The sequence below is a fragment of the Oncorhynchus tshawytscha genome, linkage group LG07 (assembly GCF_018296145.1).
Source record: "Oncorhynchus tshawytscha isolate Ot180627B linkage group LG07, Otsh_v2.0, whole genome shotgun sequence".
In the NCBI taxonomy this organism is placed as follows: domain Eukaryota; kingdom Metazoa; phylum Chordata; class Actinopteri; order Salmoniformes; family Salmonidae; genus Oncorhynchus; species Oncorhynchus tshawytscha.
The window spans coordinates 41,554,537-41,580,639 of record NC_056435.1 but is presented as its reverse complement, the minus strand read 5'-3'; the positions used below and the strand labels follow the sequence as shown (position 1 = coordinate 41,580,639).

The 26,103-nt window shown below is 42.5% G+C and overlaps 2 protein-coding genes across 2 annotated transcripts; one reads left to right on the top strand and one right to left on the bottom strand.

Moving 5' to 3' along the window:
- Positions 1-254: 254 nt before the first annotated feature.
- vamp3 (vesicle-associated membrane protein 3 (cellubrevin)) lies at positions 255-19,008 on the top strand. The gene is made up of 5 exons (XM_024427184.2): positions 255-409; positions 10,695-10,767; positions 14,649-14,807; positions 14,893-14,944; positions 17,461-19,008. Coding segments are annotated over exons 1-5 (306 nt in total). The 5' UTR covers positions 255-407; the 3' UTR covers positions 17,481-19,008.
- A 5,082-nt stretch (positions 19,009-24,090) lies between these two features.
- LOC112254518 (prepro-urotensin II-beta) lies at positions 24,091-25,382 on the bottom strand. Its single transcript, XM_024427183.1, has 4 exons — positions 24,938-25,382; positions 24,760-24,840; positions 24,518-24,561; positions 24,091-24,359 (listed from the first exon to the last, which is right to left on the bottom strand). The coding sequence occupies exons 1-4, from the start codon at positions 25,041-25,043 to the stop codon at positions 24,252-24,254; spliced, it is 339 nt and encodes a 112-aa protein (XP_024282951.1). The 5' UTR covers positions 25,044-25,382; the 3' UTR covers positions 24,091-24,251.
- Between the last annotated feature and the right edge of the window lie 721 nt (positions 25,383-26,103).

Sequence of the window (26,103 nt, the reverse complement as noted above, 5' to 3'; positions counted from 1 at the left end):
CATGATTCCACTATTTGTATCCGTTTAAATTACTTTCAATTGGGGATTTCATTTTGAAGGCGAAAAGCAAAATCCACTGTGGCTCATCCTTATTGTGGCTAGCTTCACACAAATTCCCGAGGGAGGGGTAGCCTTTTCTTGAAACACTCTGGAAATGTGTATTTCAAATTCAGATGAATTTAATCAGATGCTTGTTTTGTTAGTTTAAATTTGTCCAATTGCTATTCATTGCTATATTTTGGAATGACGCAATGAATTTGAGGTGCGCCATTTATTATACATACTGTCACTTTAAATTACACAGAAGAAGTAGACTGGTACAGATTGACACCGCCTCATACTAGCTACACGTTCAAGATTTCCGGTGCTTTCGATCTCTGGCCGCTAGCTAGCTATCCAATAAAAACATGTAAGTATTTTCTCTTCTCAGGTTTATAATAACTTTAGGTCACTTGATCAACTACACGAACTTTCAAAAACTTGGTCGGTGTTTCGCATACGTGTATTTATTGTTTAAAAAAAATAGAGTCAACAACGCCCAACTTCTCTGGGGTTGGGTGTGTGAAGGTCTCACTTGTTAGCAGCTAACTTTCATGCAACAAGTGCTTGCTCAAACTAGCCGTATATAGCTAGCTGACATTAGCGTGCTAATGCTGGCCCAGTAACTTCGTTAGCTAGCTGCGTCAATTTTGTTTTTGTAAACTAGCTAATTTATTATTTAGCTCGCTAAATTAACCGTACCCAGGGTCTGACGCTAACGTTACCTAGCTATGGTTATATATTTGTTTTAAATGTTTGCTAAATGTTTAGTTCGCTAGGGCGATCACTCACTGACACTGCTCTAGAATGTAGTGAAATATGGGTAAACCCAAGAGGGGGCTACTAAATGAATGTCTCAACCTAGTGTCCTTTAGCCTATGTCATTATGAATCACATACGACTCATTAACTTGTTCTCTACAATATTACAACCATAAGATTTTGTTGTTGTACTACAACAGTACAATATGCGTTGTACTTAACAGTGTTGGTTAAATGAGAACGTTCGTTTGTTGTGGCCGCTCCTAGTTTAGACCGCGCAGCTCTAGGTTGGAAAGTATCTGTTGCATATTTCGGTGTTGGGAGGTGGGCCATATGGTTGTTTTTGTCTGTCTACTTGGCGTTGTTTAAGGAGGCTACTTTGTCTGGACATATAATTATTCCATTGCTATCGTTCTCATGATCCAAGCCCATGCTTGCTTACTACTATTATATATTCTCGACCAGGCATGTTTACCTAGAGACAGAAAATTACAGAATAAAATGACAAATGTAGATTGTACAATTACGATAAACTAAGGTTGTGGCATAAGTGTCTGGATAAAAGTTTTGCTCTTCTCGAAAGTGAAACAATATTTTAAAAATTATTAACATATCAACAGACAAAAGAGCAATAGTCACATGCAAAAAAGCACACAAACAAACTATTTACAATGCCAGGAATCCTAAACAAACACATAATATTCATTTAATAATACACGTTTTAATTGCCTTTTTGTTTTTCATTTTAATTAAAGTGGTGCCATATTGTTTAAACTTATAAAGTGAAAAAAGTTAGGTTTTGAATTAGACCTTTTGCATTTGTGAATATTAAATTTACCTAGTATTATTAGCAGTTGAATTAAATGTACTACATATTTATCTATGTCAGAATTTCAGAAATAAATCATATCAAAACCATTAAATAGTACAACCGGTCCTATTTTTTTTGTTACAAAATTCTGCATGTCAATCCAAAACATTCTACTATAAATACAGGCAAAAAAACAAATGCAAAATGGTCTCCTTCTCCATTCCACAGAATCAGTTATATTCAGCTTGAATCTTTCCAAAACATGTTTCACAGGATACATTTTATTTAACAATTTAAATGAAACTTCCTTTACTTTGTTACTGATACAATATTTGTTAGCAATTTTTCCATGCTTTCCCCCATTTGTATATCACCATAGATATTTGACCAAAATAATCTTGCTGAGGGAATTGTAGTATCACAAACAATATTTCTGTTTATTACTAAATTTATCTTTGATGTTAATATTACCAATATATTTTAATGTAAATCTATGTTACTTACATCAACCACAGGGGAATTTAAAAGAGATACAACCCCCCTTGGAATCGCATCAAAAACAATTGCATATTCTTTCGGGGTTATTGGAATTCTAAACTTATCAAGAAAATCCCCATATGAGAGTAGATATCCATCCTTATTCAGTAACAGTGAAACAATATACTCAGCCTGGTTTCATAGACTTAAGGTAAAGTAACTCTGGGATCATTACTCAAATGAGTATAATATGTTACTTATGGATAACGCGAACGTCTCGCAACCTTTACATCTCATCATGGACAACTTTAACATTTGAGTTAATTAGCAACTTTTCAACTACTTACTACTTTTTAGACACTTTGCAAATTTGTAACATGTAATTTGAATTGTCATTTGAAAACCTATATGAAATGGGTGATGGACATCCACAAATTAATACATACCATGCAAAGTGTAACACATCATCATACTAAAAGGAGTGTCTCGGATTTACATACAGAATAATACGAAATGCTTGGAGGTCAATCTGTCTGGAATAAATGCAGGCAGTCGTAGCCAGCCATGCATTAGGATGTTTATTAGCCTATTTTGTTTATCATTGAATAGGAATAAGTAAGTAAATCATGTGCATTTTCATCTGTCAGGGTTGTTTCCCTTTGCACAATCTGTGTGAAGGAACCTACCAATATGCTCTGGGTGATAGCGCAGTAATGTACATTTTGAGGTATAGGTTCTACCTGCATTTTAAAGTGCACTTCTGGGTTTTCCGATCCCGAGTAAATCTCATTACGAGTATCAAGTGTGATAAAACGGATACGAATACGAGTGAGACGAGTTACAGATAGTAAACAGTAGCAGCAGCGTATGTGATGAGTCAGTGTGCAAAAAGGTCAATGCAGATAGTCTGGGTAGCTATTTGGTTAAATATTGAACTATGTAGTAGTCTTATGGCTTGGGGGTAGAAGCTGTTCTGGGTCTTGTTGGTTCCAGACTTGGTGCCTTGGTACCGCTTGCCCGGACTTGGGTGGCTGGAGCCTTTGACAATTTTTATGGCATTTCTCTTGACACTGCCTGGTAAGAGGTCCTGGGTGAGAGCTCGGCCCTAGTGATGTACTGGGTTGCACGCACTTCAGCCTCGCTGTGTAAAGTGTAAAGGGGCGTGCTTGGCCTACCGTTTCCTGTAGTCCACGTTCAGCTCCTTTGTCTTGATGATGTTGAGGGAGAGGTGGTTGTCCTGGCACCACACTGCCAGGTCTCTGACCCCCATATAGGCTGTCTCATCGTCGGTGGTCAGGTCTACCACCGTCACGTTGTCTGCAAACTTAATGATGGTGTTGGTGGAGTTGAGCACGGCCATGCAGTCGTGGGTGAACAGGGAGTACAGGAGGGGACTAAGTACTCCTGAGTGGCGCAGCTGTCTAAGACACTGCATCTCAGTGCAAGAGACGTCACAACAGTCCCTGGTTCGAATCCAGGCAGCATCACATCCGGATGGGATTGGGAGTCCCATAGGGCGGCGCACAATTGGCTCAGCGTCCCTAGGTGAAACTGGAGGGTGTGCAATTCAATTAAATAATAAAAACAATTATGGATATTAAACATTTAGGTACGTACAAGTGTCTTATATTGGTTGAAAGCTAAAATTCTTGTTAATCTAACTGCACTGTCTGATTTACAGTAGCTATTACAGCGAAAGCATGCCATGTGATTGAGGTCGGCGCCCCACATCAAAATATTTCTCCACCGGCACAGGTTTAATAAATTCACAAATAGCAATTTAAATATTCACTTACTTTTTGAAAATCTTCCTCTGATTTATCATCCAAAGGGTCCCAGCTATAACACGTAGTGTTGTTTTTTGATAAAAGCCATTTTTATATCGTTGGTGCCATCGATTTGAGTAATCCACTCGTTCAACATGCAGAGAAAGGAACCTGAAAATCTACTCCTGAACTTTGTTTCAACAAGTCAAAATACATTTCTATTTACTCCTCATATACCCTAAAATGTAATCAAACTAATAATATTTCTTACGGAAAGAAGTATGTTCAATAGGAAACCGATTTTTAGCAGGTGCGTCTTATCTTTATGGCGCGCGCAAGCACGAATTTTCAAGACTGTGTCCTTGTACTAAAACTGATTTCTTATTATTTTGGAAGTTACAAGCCTGAAACGTTGAACATAGACTGCTGACACCCTGTGGAAGCCATAGGAGTTGCATCCTGGGAGCTAGAATTGAGTATGCACTTATACTTGCCATTGTAAAAGCATGGTCACTCAAAAAACAAATCCGGTTGGTTTTTCATTGGATTTTCTCCTACCATATCTATTGTGTTATGTTCTCCTACATTATTTTTAACACTTTGACATTTGTAGAAATGGTAACTTTCCAATGGTACCAATTCTATGCATATCCTGGCTTCAGGGCCTGAGCTACAGGCAGTTTACTTTGGGTACGTCATTCAGGCGAAAATTTAGAAAAAGGGGCATAGCCCTAAGAAGTTAACAAGCCTGAAGCCCTGACTTGCCTGGTTAAATAAAAAAGCGTACGCACCCCTGAAGGGCCCTTGTGTTGAGGGTCAGAGTGGCAGATGTGTTGTTGCCTACCCTCACCACCTGGGGGCGTCCCATCAGTAAGTCCAGGATCCAGTTGCAGAGGAAGCTGTTCAGTCCCAGGGTACTTAGCTTATTGATGAGCTTGGAGGGCACTATGGTGTTGAACTCTGATCTGTCGTCAATGAACAGCATTCTCACGTAGGTGTTCCCTTTGTCCACGTGGGAAAGGGCAGTATGGAGTGCAATAAACATTGCATCATCAGTGGATCTGTTGAGGCGGTATGCAAATTGGTGTGGGTTCAGGGTGTCTGTGATCATGGTGTTGTGAGCCATGACCTGCATTTCATGGGTACATATGTGAGTGCTACAGGGTGATAGTCATTTAGACAGGTTACATTGGTGTTCTTGCACACCGGTACTATGGTGCTCTCCTTAAAATATGTATGTAGCCAGTTAGCGACGCTAATGATAACCTTCTTGTGGGTAGACAAACTTTCCCCAAAAACCTCAATTAAATGTTAACTGCATAGTAGGCTTACCTGACAATAATCATGATTGAGTTTCAACTGCTAGGAAAGAGAAGACAACGCTTCTACTAGTCAGACTCAATCTCACAGGCACAAATGTGACTGGAGTTGTTATCACGGTAACTTCCCGCCCTTAAAGGGGCAGGTGAAAATTTCGCATCTGTGATATTTTGGTTAAGACTAATTCCATAAAAAAATGTATTTAACAATATACCACACTAGTATTAGTTCTTACTAGTAATACATTTGTTTTAGTAACACTACAAAGCAAGCTCATCTGTTTGTTTTGTTGGTGTAATTTTAGCAGAGGACAATGTTTTTGCTGGTTAAAAAAAATCTGAGTGTCTGGTAGATAAAAATTAGTGTTTTTTATCTACCTGCCACAAGTTAATTTTATGCCCTGATCTTGAGAGAATGTGAATGCTCAGTTAGCACCTCTACGGACTGTATCTATCTTTATCATCGTCATAAAAACTGTTCGTATTTCAAGCATATAAAATGTGCATCCAAGCCGAACTGAAATCTTATCAGAAACAGGTTTGGTTGTTTTCAGTTTTCTATTTCCTTACAACCGGTCAACCTGATGTCATTTGGACATTATGCACAGAAAATCTTTGTTTAGTTTTTATTCCATTTTCTCCCCGGTCCCTAAAAGTTTTTGCTCCGCGAAAGATGACAGAACTTTACCAATGTCAACTAGATTGAAGCATTCATTCTATCGATTTATGACATCTGGTGAGCAAGGGTTTATTTAGTCTTCTAGGGGAACACATAATTATAGATACTAGGAAATAGGGACCCCACGCCTGGCTGGCTACTTGATGTACTTGTGGAAACACTGCGCAGTTTAAGTTCCTTAAGTTTGAGGTGCTCATTTAAAAAATAATATCAAATTTGATAAATCAGATTTGATTTATGAGTACTATTGTTGCACGTGTATGTCTCGATAGTACATTTTAGGTTTTCAATATCACAAACTTTTAGCATATTGGTTATAGATTTGGACACTTTAAAACTGTGTTTTGACATTGGGCTATTTATCAATGTCTTGTCAACAGCAAGCAGTGACCGCAAGTTTTAGGAATATAAATTGAACTTTCAACATTAATTTCCAATGGTATTGTACTTAATCAGGTCAACTGCTGAATGAGTCCCAAAACTTGCTGTGATTTTATTAATTTTGATGTACCAGAAATCACCAAGGGTTTGCCTTGCCTAATGGCGATTCTCCTATAAGCCCAGAAAGCAGCCATTCAGCTTGCCATGCACCAGCTTGTCAAGTGTAATAATGTCAAGATATGTTCAGTACTTACCAAACAATGGAGTTGTGCTTAGCAACTATCGTCAATACTGAGGCTGGTATATAACGTTACTTTCCAAAAAGGTCTAAATGAAAAGTTACGTGAAACCGGAAAAAAATGCTTTGTCTGGAAAGAATCTAAGTATTGTTTTGGACCAAGTGCACATGCGCCAAATGCACCTCGTAATAAAATCCCTCATTAAAATGCAATATTAGTGGGCCTCCCGAGTTGCGCAGCGGTCCTAGGCGCTGCATTGTAGTACTAGAGGTGTTACTACAGACCCGGGTTCATTAACGGGCTGTGCCACAACCGGCCGTGGCCGGGAGTCCCATAGCACGGTGCACAATTGGCCCAGTATTGTCTGGGTTAGGGGAGGATTTGGCCGCTGGGGCTTTCCTGGCTCATCGTGCTCTAGTGACTTCTTGTGGCGGGCCAGGTGCCTGCAGGAAGACCCCGGTCGCCAGTTACACTGAACAAAAATGTGAAGTTGTGGTTTCATGAGCTGAAATAAAACCCCAAAAATCTTCCATACCCACAGATAGCTTATTTCTCTCAAATTTTGTGCACAAATTTGTTTACCTCCCTGTTGGTGAGCATTTCTCCTTTGCCAGATAATACATACACCTGACAGGTGTGGCATATCAAGAAGCTGAGTAAACAGCATGATCATTACACAGGTGCACCTTGTGATAGGGACCATAAAGGGCCACTCTAAAATGTGCAGTTGTGTCACACAACACAATACCACAGATGTCTCAAGTTTTGAGGGAGCGCACAATTGGCATGCTGACTGCAGGAATGTCCACCAGAGCTGTTGCCAGAGTATTGGATGTTCATTTCTCAACATTGTTTTAGGGCAGTACGTCCAACCGGCCTCAACCCCAGACCATGTGTATGGCATTGTGTGGGCAGGCGGTTTGCTGATGTCTCCGTTGTGAATAGAATGCCCCGTGGTGGTGGGGTTATGGTATGGGCAGGCATAAGCTACAAGCGACAATGAACATAGTTGCATTTTATCAATGGCAATTTGAATGTGCAGAGGTACCGTGACAAGCACCTGAGGCCCATTGTCGTGCCATGCATCTGCCGCGATCATCTCATATTTCGGCATGATAATGTACGGCCTCATGTTGCAATGATCTGTACACAATTACTGGAAGCTGATAATGTCCCAGTGGTTCCATGGCCTGCATACTCACCAGACATGTCACTCATTGAGCATGTTTGGGATGCTCTGGATCGACTTGTACGACAGCTTGTTTCAGTTCCCGCCCATATCCAGCAACTTTGCACAGCCATTGAAGAGGAGTGGGACAACCGGCCACAATCAACAGCCATATCAACTCTGTGGAGGAGATCTTGTGCTGCATGAGGCAAATGGTGATCACAACAGGTACTGTCTGGTTTCCTGATCCATGCCCCCACTTTTTTTTAAAGGTGTCTGTGACCAACAGATGCATATCTGTATTCCCAGTCATGTGAAATCTATAGATTAGGACCTGATTTATTTATTTCAATTGATTGATGTCTTTATTTGAACTGTAAGTTATTTGAAATTGTTGCGTTTATTTTTGTTCAGTATAGATTCTTTCCAGACAAGGTGTTATTTCGGTTGCATGTAGCTTCTTTTCTGGAAGTACATACTGGACGCGAAGGCGATAGTTGCTCAGGGACACTCCATTCTTTGGTAAGTACCAAGCGTATTTTGACAATTCATTAAGCTTTAAAAGCAGATGAATGGCAAGTTGACATCAAGCCTTACATTCCCCTCAACTTAAGTGATATTTTGAATCAATGGCCGGGCTTTCTTTCTTGCTAGACAAGCCATGAATATACATAGCTAGGTACATAGCCTATATTTTAACCCTAGGATGAATGTGGATAGCCAGATGCATACGTAATGTCATCAGTTTGTCCAATCATTTTTTAAATTCTTCTGTCGCAAGCTAGCCAATGTTAGCAAACACTTTTTATTTTAATTTTAATTTTTACCCCTTTTTCTCCCCAATTTTGTGGTATCCAATTGTTGTAGTAGCTACTATCTTGTCTCATCGCTACAACTCCCGTACGGGCTCGGGAGAGATGAAGGTTGAAATTCATGCGTCCTCCGATACACAACCCAACCAAGCCGCATTGCTTCTTAACACAGCGTGCATCCAACCCGGAAGCCAGCCGCACCAATGCGCCAGAGGAAACACCGTGCACCTGGCCACCTTGGTTAGCGCACACTGCGCCCAGCCCGCCACAGGAGTCGCTGGTGCGCGATGAGACAAGGACAACCCTACCGACCAAGCCCTCCCTAACCCAGACGACGCTAGGCCAATTGTGCGTCGCCCCACGGACCTCCCGGTCGCGGCCGGTTACGACAGAGCCTGGGCACGAACCCAGGGACTCTGCTGGCGCTGCAGTACAGCGCCCTTAACCACTGCGCCACTCGGGAGGCCAGCAAACACTTTTGAGGTTGTATGAAGATAATGTGGCCAACCAAAGTGTTTTATTGCTCCAGGCAGTGAAGATGCCAACATTCCATTTGTAACTCACATTAGCTTGGGTGTTATGGTTTATGCATATTCAAGGTTCATCGAATAGGGGCTAATACTATAATGCAGATGCCTAAATTGGCATGTACTATGCCATTTCAATGATTCCTGGAATGACCTATTTTAGTCCTTTCAGTTGAATGTCTCTGCGCTCATTGTAAACTTCAGTAAACTCTATTGGATCATGAGCGAGCGGAACTATGTGGGAGAATAATAGGAAGCCTGCTTTGTGACCTTCGCTATCTGTATCCTCATCGGAGAATGTTCCGCTGATACAGTGCACGGACGGAAATGCCCGGTGCCTCGACTGCGGTGTCTAGCTCGGTGGCCATGTAATGTGATTTTCACCTCTTAAAAAGTCCTCTAATACTGAATAGATGATCCCAACTTCTCTCCTACTTTCCCTACATTCAGTTATTACTGATCTGAAAGGGCTAGATTGGTGGATTAGTAGATTAGATTAGTTGGATGAAAACGTTCTCATTAATTAATCTATGTGATTAATACCTTGAAGGATGTCTACACACAGAGGGAGCGGTGCAGCTTGCTACCTGTAGTCAAAACAGGCTGTATTGTGGGAGAAGTATGGCAATATGGAACAGACTGTTTGTAAGTGAAGTGTAGGAGACCGAATGGTTCTGCTGTATTGGGTGCAGTGGAGCAGGCTGCAGTGGGGGAGTGTTGAATGACGAACTGAGAGCAGAAAGTTGAGACCACACCTCCCTGTATCATGCTACCACTACCAGCCACCCAAGCTCCGCTATCATTACATACTCACTCACACCCCGTAAAGTTACGCTATGTCCCCCATCCATTAGTATATATATTCCACACTATCATGTATTCCCCCACACACACCACCGTATCGTAACATACGGTAGTCAATAAATCTGGACCTATTGCGGTAGGAAATAATGTGGTCGCTGACTATCTGTCCACCAGGATGGTACAGTGTCTGGATGACTGAGATACAGGAATTAACCGGACTAGCGCCATAAGTGGCTGAGTGGGTAGCTTCAGCGCCTGCTCTCCTGAGAGGTTTTAGGAAGAGGGTGTGGAATTCTTGCCGTGCGTTTGTGTTTGGGGAGAGAGGGAGCGGGGCCATTTATCTGTCTGGGCTACCACCACTGTACTCTAGCCTACTGTCTGTGTGCTGAATCAGTAACACACACACACACTACCCTTTCTGTCCCCCTAAGGGAAGCTAGGACCTCTCTGAGCTGTATTAATGGAATAACTCCAGTGAGGCAGTAAGCCTACTACCATTTCTCCAGCAGGTGTCAGCAGAGCGCTGCTTTAGAAAAGGTCTCCTGTGTTTTCATATGGACATGTCATAACACCGTCATATTAATCATGTGCTTGGGTGAAGTAACGGTACAGTTGGGCTAGAGAAATGGTCATAAGGCTATATGGAAGCCTTTTCACATGGGTCATCTAGGTGTGCCCTTCAGATATCACTTTGATGTGAAGGAATGAACATGAATGCGTGGAAAGTGGTGCCCTTGTCCCATTGCAGAGATGTATTTACTACCCCTGCATTTGGATAGGGACTGATCACCCCCACACCTGTTGCGTTTGAGTGCAATGAGGTCATGGAAGGGTGCAAAATGAAATGGGTAATCCTGCATATCTGGAGACTAGAGTGGGTGTATCTAAACCCTCTGTTGCCCTTTCCCCAGGTCGGCTCCTGCTACCGAAGGCTCCGCACCAGGCAACCGCCGCCTACAACAGACACAGGCCCAAGTGGATGAGGTACGACCCCACTCGCACACATACACCCTTCACTCTAAACATACTCAGCATACACAACTCCCAACACCTACAGCAAGAACTGCTTTCATGGATTATCAGCTGTTGTCAAACACCTGTAGGTCTGAAAATATGATCTTCCTCCTTCAGTGTGCAGAGAATTCATACTAGAAGATTAAATGAGTATGACATCCTGTACTCAATTTTTTTGTATTTAATTTTTTCAGAACATTCACATTATGAAAACTTAATTCACGCCTATCAAAACGGCAATATGAGAATTAAAAGTAACTTCCTCACCATTTTAGATAAGCATGCTCCGTTCAAAAAATGCAGAACTAAGAACAGATATAGCCCTTGGTTCACTCCAGACCTGACTGCCCTCGAACAGCACAAAAACATCCTGTGGCGGACTGCAATAGCATCGAATAGTCCCCGCAATATGCAACTGTTCAGGGAAGTCAGGAACCAATGCACGCAGTCAGGAAAGCTAAGGCCAGCTTCTTCAGGCAGAAATTTGCATCCTGTAGCTCCAACTCCAAAACGTTCTGGGACACTGAAGTCCATGGAGAACAAGCGCACCTCCTCCCAGCTGCCCACTGCACTGAGGCTAGGTAACACGGTCACCACCGATAAATCCATGATTATCGAAAACTTCAACAAGCATTTCTCAACGGCTGGCCATGCCTTCCGCCTGGCTACTCCAACCTCGGCCAACAGCTCCACCCCCCCCGCAGCTACTCGCCCAAGCCTCTCCAGGTTCTCCTTTACCCAAATCCAGATAGCAGATGTTCTGAAAGAGCTGCAAAACCTGGACCCGTACAAATCAGCTGGGTTTGACAATCTGGACCCTCTATTTCTGAAACTTTCCGCCGCCATTGTCGCAACCCCTATTACCAGCCTGTTCAACCTCTCTTTCATATCGTCTGAGATCCCCAAGGATTGAAAGCTGCCGCAGTCATCCCCCTCTTCAAAGGGGGAGACACCCTGGAACCAAACTGTTACAGACCTATATACATCCTGCCCTGCCTATCTAAGGTCTTCGAAAGCCAAGTCAACAAACAGGTCACTGACCATCTCGAATCCCACCGTACCTTCTCCGCTGTGCAATCTGGTTTCCGAGCCGGTCACGGGTGCACCTCAGCCACGCTCAAGGTACTAAACGATATCATAACCGCCATCGATAAAAGACAGTACTGTGCAGCCGTCTTCATCAACCTTGCCAAGGCTTTCGACTCTGTCAATCACCATATTCTTATCGGCAGACTCAGTAGCCTCGGTTTTTCGGATGACTGCCTTGCCTGGTTCACCAATTACTTTGCAGACAGAGTTCAGTGTGTCAAATCGGAGGGAATGCTGTCCGGTCCTCTGGCAGTCTCTATGGGGGTGCCACAGGGTTCAATCCTCGGGCCGACTCTTTTCTCTGTATATATCAATGATGTTGCTCTTGCTGCGGGCGATTCCCTGATCCACCTCTATGCAGACGACACCATTCTATATACTTCCGGCCCGTCCTTGGACACTGTGCTATCTAACCTCCAAACGAGCTTCAATGCCATACAACACTCCTTCCGTGGCCTCCAACTGCTCTTAAACGCTAGTAAAACCAAATGCATGCTTTTCAACCGTTCGATGCCTGCACCCGCACGCCTGACCAGCATCACCACCCTGGATGGTTCCGACCTTGAATATGTGGACATCTATAGGTGTCTGGCTAGACTGTAAACTCTCCTTCCAGACTCATATCAAACATCTCCAATCGAAAATCAAATCAAGAATCGGCTTTCTATTCCGCAACAAAGCCTCCTTCACTCACGCTGCCAAACTTACCCTAGTAAAACTGACTATCCTACCGATCCTCGACTTCGGCGATGTCCTCTACAAAATTGCTTCCAACACTCTACTCAGCAAACTGGATGCAGTTTATCACAGTGCCATCCGTTTTGTCACTAAAGCACCTTATACCACCCACCACTGTGACTTGTATGCTCTAGTCGGCTGGCCCTCGCTACATATTCGTCGCCAGACCCACTGGCTCCAGGTCATCTACAAGTCCATGCTAGGTAAAGCTCCGCCTTATCTCAGTTCACTGGTCACGATGGCAACACCCATCCATAGCACGCGCTCCAGCAGGTGTATCTCACTGATCATCCCTAAAGCCAACACTTCATTTGGCCGCCTTTCGTTCCAGTTCTCTGCTGCCTGTGACTGGAACAAATTGCAAAAATCGCTGAAGTTGGAGACTTTTATCTCCCTCACCAACTTTAAACATCTGCTATCTGAGCAGCTAACCGATCGCTGCAGCTGTATATAGTCTATCGGTAAATAGCCCACCCATTTTTACCTACCTCATCCCCATACTGTTTTTAATTATTTACTTTTCTGCTCTTTTGCACACCAATATCTCTACCTGTACATGACCATCTGATCATTTATCGCTCCAGTGTTAATCTGCTAAATTGTAATTATTCGCCTACCTCCTCATGCCTTTTGCACACAATGTATATAGACTCCCCTTTTTCTTCTACTGTGTTATTGACTTGTTAATTGTTTACTCCATGTGTAACTCTGTGTTGTCTGTTCACACTGCTATGCTTTATCTTGGCCAGGTCGCAGTTGCAAATGAGAACTTGTTCTCAACTAGCCTACCTGGTTAAATAAAGGTGAAATAAAAAAATAAAATAAATGTTTTTTAAAAGACACAGCCACAGACCCATCTTAATTTCCTAGTTGTAGCCTTCTACTTACCTGGTTCTGTTCAGTTTCCCCAGAATGTTTCTGTTAAACAGCAGACAGCCTGTGTATCTGTTTAGATGTCAGGGCCACACTGCACTCAGGATGAAAGTCTCTCACACACACACACACGCAGTCCCAAACTCATCCCTCCCTATTCCCTATGTCCCTAATACTCTCACATTGTGTAGATGTGAGAGTAATGGATAGGTTAGAAATATTGCAATATTTCCATTAAACATTCTAAATGATCATTTCTAGTAGGCCTGGTGGGATTTGTGTGTTTAATTTGGTTGACTGTAGAAGTTACTAACTCCGCTGTACTCGGGAAGAGCATCCATCAACCCTCTGCCCCACACGTGTCCCTCACACGCCTACCATACCCCTTTACTCCACCCTAACCCTCAGCTCTTTTAGTCTCACACCTTTCGCTGAAGCTCTTGGCTTCCCTGTTCATGTACAGTTGCTCCTAGCCAAGGATTATATAATAACTGGTAGTGTGTTCCACTACTGCCCCCCCCTAAACCTTATCCCCTGTGTGTCCGAAGCCTCCTGATAGGCTGCTTGTCTCTTATGTAATACATTTTGTCTCCATGGTTATGTAACCACTGCATGGGCTGGCACAAGCTGCCGCCTCTCCCCTCTCAAGGTCTATCTGGCAGGAGGGGCAGGGTTTGTGGAACATATGGGTTAGGCTATGTGCGCTATGGGCAGAGTGTGTGCGCGTGGCACGTTTGTTTTTCTGCCGATGTGTTGTGCTCCTTCTACGTGGGCTTTATTATGCAATACTGAGCGTCTCATTGAGACTGCAGCACTACTGCGTCTCATTGAGACTGCAGCACTACTGTCCTCACGCGGTGGAGGATATAGACAGTATTGCTGTTGTCTCTGACAGGACCTGCATGGTTGTGCAGGAAGACATGCATTTCTTATGCAGTCTAGGACACACTCTGGGCTTGTATTTATTATTATTTTTAACTCAGAAATGGGGTGCTTATCCAGGATCCGGTCCCCCTGCCCTGTCCATGTTGTTTATTATAATCTGAAAGGCCAAATTGGCGCATATGTTCTTATTTCAGCTCAACCCGAGTTTACTGCAGAAACAAACAAACTCCTATAAATGACTTTTTCCCATAAAAATGTGTGTGTAGGTGGTGGATATCATGCGTGTGAATGTGGACAAGGTGTTGGAGCGTGACTCGAAGCTGTCGGAGCTGGACGACAGGGCGGACGCATTGCAGGCCGGAGCTTCCCAGTTTGAGACCAGCGCTGCCAAACTCAAAAGGAAGTTCTGGTGGAAGAACTGCAAGGTGCAGTACTCTCTCTGACACACACACACGCGCACACACACACAACCGCATGTTGAGATGTTGAGGTGTGTTCTGTGCTCTCCAGATGTGGGCCATCCTGATAGCTGTTATAGTCATCATCCTGGTCATCATCATCAGTGAGTATAGCTCTGGGTGGAACCATATGGTGGGGTAGTAGAGATGTGCGGGTTGACTCAGAACCTACAGTCCCCATGGATTTAGGGTCATGAAATATTGTGTGGAAGAAGGGCGGGTGGGTGGGTGGGTGGGTGGCGGGCAGGTTCAATAAAGAGAAAACAATACCTTAATCAAATCCATGAATGTAGGCTAGCATTCCTGCGCAATTGTATATCTCTAGGCTACATAGATGAAAGAAAAACCTCAATCTGGCATTAATTAGTGTGTGAGCCTAAAATGTAGGGTTACGAGCCAAATAGCCTGCACACCAATCTCCAAATGCTTTTGGGAACAGGCAGAAAAGGTAAGGATAATATCGACGTTTAATTCAATAAGAGAGAAGCTGTAAAATGGAGAGTTGAAAGTAGAGAGCGGGGCTGGCCAGAAGACTAAATCTTTCCTAAACATTTAAGTTAAGTGGTAAAAGATGACAGCAGTGAATGTTGTGTGAGATGATTGTGAGGCGCTAAACAAATTCGGCAGTCACAAGATGGGGACTTCAAATGGTCCATGGCAAGTCAAGCGAACCCTAGCCTACTGTTCCAACATGATCTCAGAGTATTTCATATTATTCTGTACGTATACCCGATACACTCCATTTTTAGTATGATATGTTAGGTTTCTTAAGGTATGTATTAATTTGTTGTTGCTAATTTTAGCCATCGTGCTAACATTAGCTAGCTTTAGGGGTTAGGGTTAATGTTAGAATTAAGGTCAAAGGTTTTATTTTTTTTATAAACCTTTTATTTTAACAGGGTGTCATTGAGACCAAGTCTTTTTCAAATGAGCCCTGCACAATACAAACACACCAATAGAAAATACTAAATTGCAAAACATGATCATAAAAAACAAAACCATCTTCACTTCGAGCATTCCCCACTTTTTTAACGTCCATAAAGAGCAACAGACATCCAAGCCTGAGCATCCCCTGCAAAACATTGTGCATCTGTGGAGCATAAAAACCAAAAGCAGCTCTCCCTAAATCTGAAGCCACCCTTAGAAACTCTAGCACTATCCAATCTTGTGCTCTTGTACTGTATTCTATTATTTTGACCTTGACACATGTTGTCAGATACGTAGGACGTTCATAGTATTGAGTAGTTGCTAAAGTTGTCTGTGATGAACATGCAACCTTTGGGTTGCTAGACGTTTGCGTTATACGCCCTCCCATCCACCCCGACCAATAACACTACTTTCGTTTTTGCCTTAACCCTTCTTGTGTTTCCATACCAAATGTAACATACTGTATCATACTAATTTAAGTGTCCCGGATATACGTTTACTATGCTATGTATAGTATATGAGACCAATCTGACTGTTCAGATGGGTTAAATGAAACTGAAATCTGGACACTGACTAGGTCTATAACCTCTCACATAGCCTTTAATATTAACTCTTGCAGAATTAAGCATTTTTTGCATTTTTTGCTTCGGGAACAGGAGTGGTTACTGGTTTTGGTTTTTTCCATTTATGTTTTGAGGTTGGACTTGAGCGTGTAGGCTGCACTGATTTTAGTGTCACCTCGTTAGTCAGTATGTGTTACACCTGTGCTGGTTGCCATCTCGTTAGTTGGAAGGTGTGCTATTTAAGAGTGGTTGGCTAAGTGCTCCAGTTTTCTTGATGTGGAGGGTTAAACACCTTTAGTTGTCTTTGTTAGTTCCTCCTTCTGTTTGATCGACCATTATTTGCTGGGGAACGTATCAGTGGAGAAATACGATTTCATTCTTTCAGCATTTTGAGAACATGTGAATTCGCATTTAGGGAATGTCTGTAGAGGTGCTATAGTCATCAGCATATTAAAAGCTGATATTTCACACACACAATTTGCATCAAAGCCAAACTGAAATTGTATCAGAAACATTGGGTTGTTATCACGGCTTTCTGTTTCCTTACAACTGGTCAAACTGACTTCGACTTTTTGCACAAATATTTGAGTTACTGCCTTTTTATCCCCGGTCCCTAAATGTATTTTCTCCATGAAAGAAGCAGAGATGATGACAACTTCACTGAAGTCAATTAGATTGAAGCATTAATTTAATTCTATCGATGTTAGTCTTCTAGGACTATATATATATATATATATATTTTATTTATTTGACACAAGTTGACTAACAAATAGCCTACCAATGTTGGAAGTTATAAGCAGGAATGTATCTAAATTAGGCCCCAAAAAATCCTGTGCCCCCCTGGTAAAAAAATGTTTTTCACCATCTGACTGTAGCCTACAGTGCATATATTTGCGGGTTGGGTGTGGGGCCTGGGATTTTCACTTTATCACATAGTCGGCCGGTTGCGGATGGGTAATTAGAATCTGCGGGTGGGTGAACAAAAGGCTAACCTGCGCACCATTAGTGGTTAGGGACAATACTGGGAACAAAGCTTATGACTAGCTTGGCTGGGGGTTGAGTGAGGTCTATGGCTCTTTCCTTCATGTGATTGTCTGTGTGCCTAACTCCTCCTCTGCCTTCTATGTCAGTCTGGAGCCAGTCATCGTAAAGAAGCAGTTGTTGGAGGCGGAAGAGGAATGGGCAAATGATGGAGAGGAGCGAGTAAAGAGCTGAACGTCTGAAACACGAGGTCTCAGGGTTTAGCCTACTGAGCTTCAAAGCCCATTCTCCACAGCAGTGTTCTTTCTTCCTGGTCCTGGAGGGCCTATCCAGTCAGATTTAGAATACATTGCAGATAGAAATGTATTGTATAGAACTGATACCATTTATTCATTCCATGATAGAAAGTCAACCCTCTGAATGTACCTGCTGATGGTTGAACTACATATAAAGGTCAAAACAGGCTGCGGCCCTCCAGCACCAGGAGTGAAGCACACTGCATTGAATTTCTCAAGTTATATTTGTTTTTTGTTAATAATAATAGATTTGATTGTGTGTGACAGAGTGAGACAAGGCCCTGCGTGATTTGCTCTGTGCTTTCCTGTTAGTCTCTACTGTAATATTGACCTGATGTGCCAAGGAGTCACCCTCCACCCCCTTAAACACACACACACCAGTCATCAGATCAGAACACCAAATGACTAATTGACATCGACTTTTGGATTATTATATCCACAGAAACAACTGGGCATGGCTGAGATTTAATCTCAACCTTGTTCCTGTCTCTAACAGGACTGTGTGTGTGACTCTAAATATGTGGGCTTGAGTTCAGAGAAATTGCCAAGATTGGCACAAGCCTTGTTTCTTTTCTGTTAGTCTGCTTGCCCAAAGTGACTGACAATGATACTGCCAATGCCATCAGTGCCACACTGGTCATATAAAAGTAGTGCCTTAAGTAGTGATTCATGTGAAAGCACCAAACAATAGATATCAGGCAAAGATGGGGGATAACATTTAACTTAAGAAAAACAGCCAAAAGACAGCCAAGCCTTATCAAACCAACATACGGAACCAGCAGTGCTTTCCAATGGTCTGCATATTCATGCCCCCACACACATCTAGGCACTAATGGTCTTCTCTGCAGGCTCCTGCTATCCTTTTATATTATCCTAATAACTACAACCTTTCAATTGTTTTATTAATTTAATGCCAATAAATGTTTTTGTTCCTTAAATATATTTGCTGTGTAGTGTTACTAATCTTAAGAGAAACGGTGTAGATTATTTTTCTTTGCATACTGAAATGCCTTTAGTTGTCATGGTTACTTTGTTGCTGCAGTGAAGAGCATCATGGATGTTTGGGAAGGAGGAACTGTGTGGAGCATGTTCAGTATGTGTCACCACCTTTTTATCGGGTGCCAAAACCAAGGGCCTATTTTCTGGGGTGCAACTATACGGTCCTTCAGACCGACGTGTATTGCATAGAATCAACTTCACGGTCTTGAGTGAATTTTGTTCAATTCATTACATTTCTGAAGTGCTCTAGAAGATGTTACATCTTACTAAATAAACTCCAGCCCTGCCAAATAAGCCTTCCCCAAGTCTACCCCTCCCTGTATAAATATTAGAAACAAGTGCAATTCTACTCTGTGGCTTTACAATGTTGTCTTGCTTGAATAAAAACAGATTTAACTTTTATCACACAAGTGTACGTCCACTGTATTCTGTGTCAGTATGAATGGGAGACTGTGAATAGCGCCACATGTTGGCCTCTGCAGGTGTGGCACTGTGTGTTAGTCTTGCAGCCAATAGCTGGCTTGATCACACAGGAGAAAGTCCCTTTTGAGTTTGTCAATCCCATCTCTGGGGGCCTGCCCAACAACCTCGGAGAGCAGCAAAACTGGTGGGTTCACTTTCATTTGATCAACATTCTCTACTACAGTACATGTATAGTACCCTGTGAAATGTCTATTTCATGTAAATATCTTATTTTGTGATTCCAATTTGCCATTTGTGAGCCTGACTGAGTCACTCCCTCTTCCTAATTCATCAAAGCATTCTCCACTACAGGACACATTTGTATTGTCAAGTGTCAAAGAAATTGTTTTAAACATTTCATTGACTGATCATTGCTATTAAAGTATTATTGCTCATGATAATGGGATGTTTTCCATCCCCTTTTGTTTATTTTCCACATTTCCATCTTTTCCTATTTTAATAGTAGTTTTTATGTTCTAGGAGAACAAATTGCATTTCCCCTTTTATATTGTTTTAGATCACCATTATCAATATTGTTGTTGTGGGAACTTAAATTGAAAGGAGACTTTAGTGTGTGGTAATTCAAGTAGGCCTGGCTCACCACTGCTGCCTCGTTGACTCAGACGCACTATCGTGTCCAGGTTAGGTGTCTGTTCAGCCGCACCCACCCGCATTTGCTAATAACCCATCCCCACCGCCTGACCATATGTGATAAAGTTAGACTGCTCCCAGACCCTTACAGCCAACTTATGCTTGATCTGCAACGCAATTGCGGTGCTACCGGAGGCCTGCAAATTTAGCGACTCCCAAATGTTATAATGCGGAGGGCTTCATATGGCTCCACGTTGACATGATTCGTTTGGTTGACGGTAGGTAGGTGCGGGCGGGCGGAACTTCCTGTTTAAGCACAAACTCATTTCCTTGACAACTTCCTTCACAACAGCTTTGCGCTGCCTTGAAGCACAAGAAGTATGAATGCTCTTACTTCTGCAGAGGCAGTAGCACCGTAAACGCTGCAGGCCAATGCAGACGCCGATTGACCATGCAGCGGCCTTACCCCCATATATAGAAAATGCGGTTGTAGGCTACAGTCAGATAGCATAACGATTTTTTGACCGTGGATGCAGGATTTTTACCTCATTTAGATACGTTTCTGCTTATAATTTTTAACACTTTAGTAGGCTATTTATTATTCAACTTGTCAATAATTCGATACATGCAGCTTCTCTTCTGTCATATGTTGCCCTAGATGACTAAATAAACCCTTATTATTCAACTTGTCAATAATTCGATACATGCAGCTTCTCTTCTGTCATATGTTGCCCTAGATGACTAAATAAACCCTTGCTCACCAGAAAGTCATAAATCAATAGAATTAAATTAATGCTTCAATCTAGTTGACATTGGTGAAGTCTGCTTCTTTCTTGGAGTAAAGGCCTTTTAGGCACCAGGGAGAAAATGCTAAACTCAAAAAATGGGGACGGATTTTCTGTGCAAAATGTCCTAATGAGCCATAGGGAAATTTGAAAATGTTTCTAATACGTGTCCTTCGTTGAGTGTTGTATCCATGTTTTTAAACAGTGTTATGAATTACTCTTTGGATGAGTGGGTGACCTTAAACAATTAGCCTGCGTTTCGTTTTGGTGTAGGGCAGCGCAGATCCCGGATCAATTGCCAATAATGACAACAAAAATATATATATATATACAGTGGGGTAAAAAAGTATTTAGTCAGCCACCAATTGTGCAAGTTCTCCCACTTAAAAAGATGAGAGAGGCCTGTAATTTTAATCATAGGTACACTTCAACTATGACAAACAAAATGAGAAAGAAAATCCAGAAAATCACATTGTAGGATTTTCTTCTGAATTTATTTGCAAATATGGTGGAAAATAAGTATTTGGTCATAAGTTTATCTCAATACTTTGTTATATACCCTTTGTTGGCAATGACAGAGGTCAAACGTTTTCTGTAAGTCTTCACAAGGTTTTCACACACTTGCTGATAGTTTGGCCCATTCCTCCATGCAGATCTCCTCTAGAGCAGTGATGTTTTGGGGCTGTTGCTGGGCAACACGGACTTCCAACTCCCTCAAAAAAAAGTATATGGGGTTGAGATCTGGAGACTGGCTAGGCCACTCCAGGACCTTGAAATGCTTCTTACGAAGCCACTCCTTCGTTGCCCGGGCGGTGTGTTTGGGATCATTGTCATGCTGAAAGACCGAGCCACGTTTCATCTTCAATGCCCTTGCTGATGGAAGGAGGTTTTCACTCAAAAGCTCGCGATACATTGGCCCCATTCATTATTTCCTTTACACGGATCAGTCGTCCTGGTCCCTTTGCAGAAAAACAGCCCCAAAGCATGATGTTTCCACCCCCATGCTTCACAGTAGGTATGGTGTTCTTTGGATGCAACTCAGCATTCTTTGTCCTCCAAACACGACGAGTTGAGTTTTTACCAAAAAGTTATATTTTGGTTTCATCTGACCATGTAAAATTTTCCCAATCTTCTTCTGGATCATCCTAATGCTCTCTAGCAAACTTCAGACGGGCCTGGACATGTACTGGCTTAAGCAGTGGGACACGTCTGGCACTGCAGGATTTGAGTCCCTGGCGGCGTAGTGTGTTACTGATGGTAAGCTTTGTTACTTTGGTCCCAGCTCTCTGCAGGTCATTCACTAGGTCTCCCCGTGTGGTTCTGGGATTTTTGCTCACTGTTCTTGTGATCATTTTGACCCCCCATGGTGAGTTCTTGCGTGGAGCCCCAGATCGAGGGAGATTATCAGTGGTCTTGTATGTCTTCCATTTCCTAATAATTGCTCCCACAGTTGATTTCTTCAAACCAAGCTGCTTACATATTGCAGATTCAGTCTTCCCAGCCTGGTGCAGGTCTACAATTTTGTTTCTGGTGTCCTTTAACAGCTCTTTGGTCTTGGCCATAGTGGAGTTTGGAGTGTGACTGTTTGAGGTTGTGGACAGGTGTCTTTTATACTGATAACAACTTCAAACAGGTGCCATTAATACAGGTAATGAGTGGAGGACAGAGGAGCCTCTTAAAGAAGAAGTTACAGGTCTGTGAGAGCCAGAAATCTTGCTTGTTTGTTGGTGACCAAATACTTTTTTTCAACCATAATTTGCAAATAAATTCATTAAAAATCCTACAATGTGATTTTCCTGATTTAGTTTTTCATTTTGTCTGTCATAGTTGAAGTGTACCTATGATGACAATTACAGGCCTCTCATCTTTTTATGTGGGAGAACTTGCACAATTGGTGGCTGACTAAATACTTTTTTGCCCCACTGTATGTCGCAAGATAATTTGCCCTTATTAAACTCTCCTGATCATTTTCCATCAATGGATGTTGACTTAACCTTTTTTGACTGCTATGATTAAACAAGAAAGCCTTAGGAGGTGTGGTATATGGCCGATATACCACGGCTAAGGACTGTTGTTAGGACACATCCCTTAGCCTTGGTATATATACCACACACCCCTGAGGTACCTTATTGCTATTATATACTCCTTACCAACTTAATTAGAACAGTAAAAAGTAATTGTCATACCTATGGTATGCTGTCTGATATACCACGATTTTCAACCAATCAGCTTTCGGGGCTCAAACCACTCAGTTTAATTGTAAATAAATACATTTTGCGATTGTGCATAAGTATAGATAAATCCCACAGGAGAGTGAGTGATGAAAGTTGGACAGAGGATCTTGAAATCTCTGTGCAAGAAACACTTGGATGAACTTCAAAAAAACTAATATTTTTGAAAAACAAATGTTTGGGTCCCCAGGACTGAGTTTGGGAAAGGCTGCCCTAGAATCTTCAGACACAGATTAATACACAGATCTGAACAGCTGCATAAGAGGCTATAATGGGCCGGAGGGCACAGAGGAATGGAGCATTCTGATCGGCACTTTCTGTCAGGTGAGAGACAGGTATTCTTATTGGCTGGTCTATGGACCCCAATTGGATCACTTCTGACAGATTTTGTTGGATTCCCATGGATAATTTGTACTTTCTCTCTCTGTCCCTCCCCCTCTCTCACTATAGACCCTGTGTATATTAATTTGGGAGTCTGTTCTTCAGGCTGTTTAGAACCTGGATGGCCTGATACCACATGTTATGGACACATACTCTGGGTGATACTGGCAGAGTGATTGTATGGACAGTTACAGCCCTAAGCCGACTCCCACTCCAAATTAACTCTGCATTTTTGTCTAGCGAGCAAATGGATCTGACAAGCAGAAGGGCCATATGTTGTCTAGGAGTGACATGTGTATGGACACACACTCTGAGATACGGGGTGATGTTACGGACACAGAAACCGTCAGTATGATACAGACAGTGACAGGGTGTTGAACTGCAGTACAACGTCTGGGCTGTTCCCTGGATCCATTGACCAGAACAGGGACTCCAGAAGGCACAGTTGTGAACCTGGACCGAGAATGAACAGTTGCCATGACGTTCCACCGCGTCTGCTCCTTTCAATTTATAATTTTGTGATTGTTGTTTATTGTGTCTCTACGATGCCAAAGGTTCCCCTAGTACTCCTTTTCCTAACCTTAACAAGCTGCAACCACAGCCAGGCTCACTCTATTGAATTAAATGTTATAAAGGCTTGATGTTGGCGTCTTCTGTATGTTTGGTGTGTGTGTCTTCTCTATAAGCATCCTGTTTGTCTAGGTTTTGTACTGGGGGTTTTTTTGTACAAAAAAGTATAGTACAGAACAATGTATTTTAGAAGAAAAAAACTGAATACAAAAGAAAGCAATTTGTTTTGAATTGAGGGAGTTTTTGTGACAACTTGATATGACTACATAGAAAGTATGACAACAATGACTTCACTTTCTGGGCTTTTTTTTGGGAACCTTTCCTAGCTAATCTTCCTTCAAAGGTAGCTTTTAGTCCAACAGTCTCTAGGTCTCTATCTGGTCGTCTATCAACACACAATCACATACACAGTCCTGACACTGAGTTCTCAAGAGATTTGTCACTGAGGCACAATCAACACAAGCTGATCTCCAAACATACTGTTTTATTCATTATTGTACATACAACACTACACAGTCATGTTTATTACTCATATTCACTATTTCACTATGTACACCTGAGCTGTGCCTGAACACAACAGAATAAAACATACTATGTATCGTGTGTGTGTGTGTGTGTGTCACTCCTAGACACAATACTTCCAGAAGCACTCGGTGGTGGTTCTCTTTCTGTACTCTCTTCTGCTGCCCAGGAAATGAGGTTGAGGGCTCAGAGCTGGTGTTTCCAACAGCACCTGAGAGAGAGTGAGAGAAAGAAATTAAGTAGTAGAGAGAGTAAGTGAAAGGAACAAGAGTTGAGGAGAGCTTTGATACTTTGCTGAATGCTTAGTTTGTGAAAGGTGCCTGTGTTCAATGAGATTGCTAGGTTGTTTTGGATGGACTGATCTCTCACCTCTCTCACGGCCTGGTCTGGGCTGAACACTGCTGATCTTAGATCTGTACATAGACCAGTGGAAACAGACCTGGTTAGGTATATGTTTACATTCTCTGTCTCGCTCTCATATACGGACTCACACATTTAGAGAAGACCATCAGACCCGCCCTCACATCGTGCTGCGCACACAAGGCTAACACCATAGACCCGTTCTCTATTTTGATGTATAAACTGACACACAAACACTCAATGTCACTCACTGCCAAGGCCAGGTGCACTGTGGAATCTGTAGGTGTGGTCAGAAAGGGACAGTTCCTCTGGACTCACCACCTGGTCCTCCTCTACAGATGCGAAAACATGACATAACGTGACTTAACATGACATGTATATATACAACATGATATAACGTGTGTGTGCTTGTATGTTTGTGTCACTCACCTGTTCCGGTGTAGGACATCTCGTTAGAGTGTGAGACAGGGTGTGTGAGGAGGGGTCCGGCGGCGGTAAGCAGCAGAACACACAAAAGGAAACGCTTACACTGCATGTCTGTACTGGACCGTCTGTACTGCCTCCAAACTGTCTGTAGTACTGTCTACTGTCTGTACTGTCCTACAGGTGCTGCACTCCTGTCTGTCTGCCGGTAGCTGTTTCCCAGCCGTCTGTACTGCAACACAGAGTCTGCAGCTATATTTGTCTGTTGTTGTGTTTGAAGCTGGTGGCAACACTGTGTCAGAACCAACTGTAGAGGATGCCGTTTCTGTGCTACGTTTTCTTCTTTCTCTCTTTCTCTGTGGATCCCTGCAGGTCTCAATCAGGTGCTTTGCTCTGGATCCATACCCTGCCTTATATACCTCCCTCTCTCCTATCTTCTCTCAATCCATCTGCCCTGAGTTGTAAATATTGCCCAGTACTGTCGGTGAGGCTGACAGGGAGGCCCAATAAACCAACCTCTCTCCCTCTCATTTCCATCTTTCTTTTTCACTATCTACCTCTCTCCTTCCCTATTTTGGCATAGCGTGCGTCAGGGGTGACACATTTAACCAGCTTGTCCTGATGCCACCCTAATAAATCTGCACAGCGCAGGTGTGAGTGTATGTGTTAGTGTACACTGAGTGTATATGTGTTGGTGTGAGTGTATGTGTTCGTGTACACTGAGTGTATATGTGTGAGTGTATGTGTTAGTGTACACTGAGTGTTGGTGTGAGTGTATGTGTTCGTGTACACTGAGTGTATATGTGTTGGTGTGAGTGTCCTTCGGTGACTGCCACTGCTGATTCACACCCCAAAATGGCCCCTTAATTCACTTCCCCATTCACACACTTGTTTGTATTACAATCCTTCTATGGACCAAACAATTAATTATCATTCAAAATCCTATTTTCCATAAACATAATCCTAAACTTAACCCCAAACCATCATTCTAACCCTAATCCTAATTGTAACCATAAACCTAACCCTCAAGCCTAAAATAGACTTTTTCCTTGTGGGGACAGGCAAGATGTTCCCACTTGTCCGAATTTTCCTTGTTTTACTATCCTTGATCCCCACAAGGATAGCTAAACCAAAAGACACACAGATAGCCTGTTCCATGCCCCCCACTCACC

What these genes read in the sequence shown, in the direction of transcription:
- LOC112254518 (XM_024427183.1), bottom strand. Translation starts at nt 25,043, where the DNA reads ATGCAGTGTAAGCGTTTCCTTTTGTGTGTTCTGCTGCTTACCGCCGCC. An exon ending in GATGTCCTACACCGGAACAG is followed by an intron (nt 24,841 to 24,937) that starts GTGAGTGACACA and finishes TCGCATCTGTAG; the next exon opens with AGGAGGACCAGGTGGTGAGT. An exon ending in CAGTGCACCTGGCCTTGGCA is followed by an intron (nt 24,562 to 24,759) that starts GTGAGTGACATT and finishes GTCTATGTACAG; the next exon opens with ATCTAAGATCAGCAGTGTTC.
- vamp3 (XM_024427184.2), top strand. An exon ending in TCTGGTGGAAGAACTGCAAG is followed by an intron (nt 14,808 to 14,892) that starts GTGCAGTACTCT and finishes TGTGCTCTCCAG; the next exon opens with ATGTGGGCCATCCTGATAGC. An exon ending in CATCCTGGTCATCATCATCA is followed by an intron (nt 14,945 to 17,460) that starts GTGAGTATAGCT and finishes CTTCTATGTCAG; the next exon opens with TCTGGAGCCAGTCATCGTAA.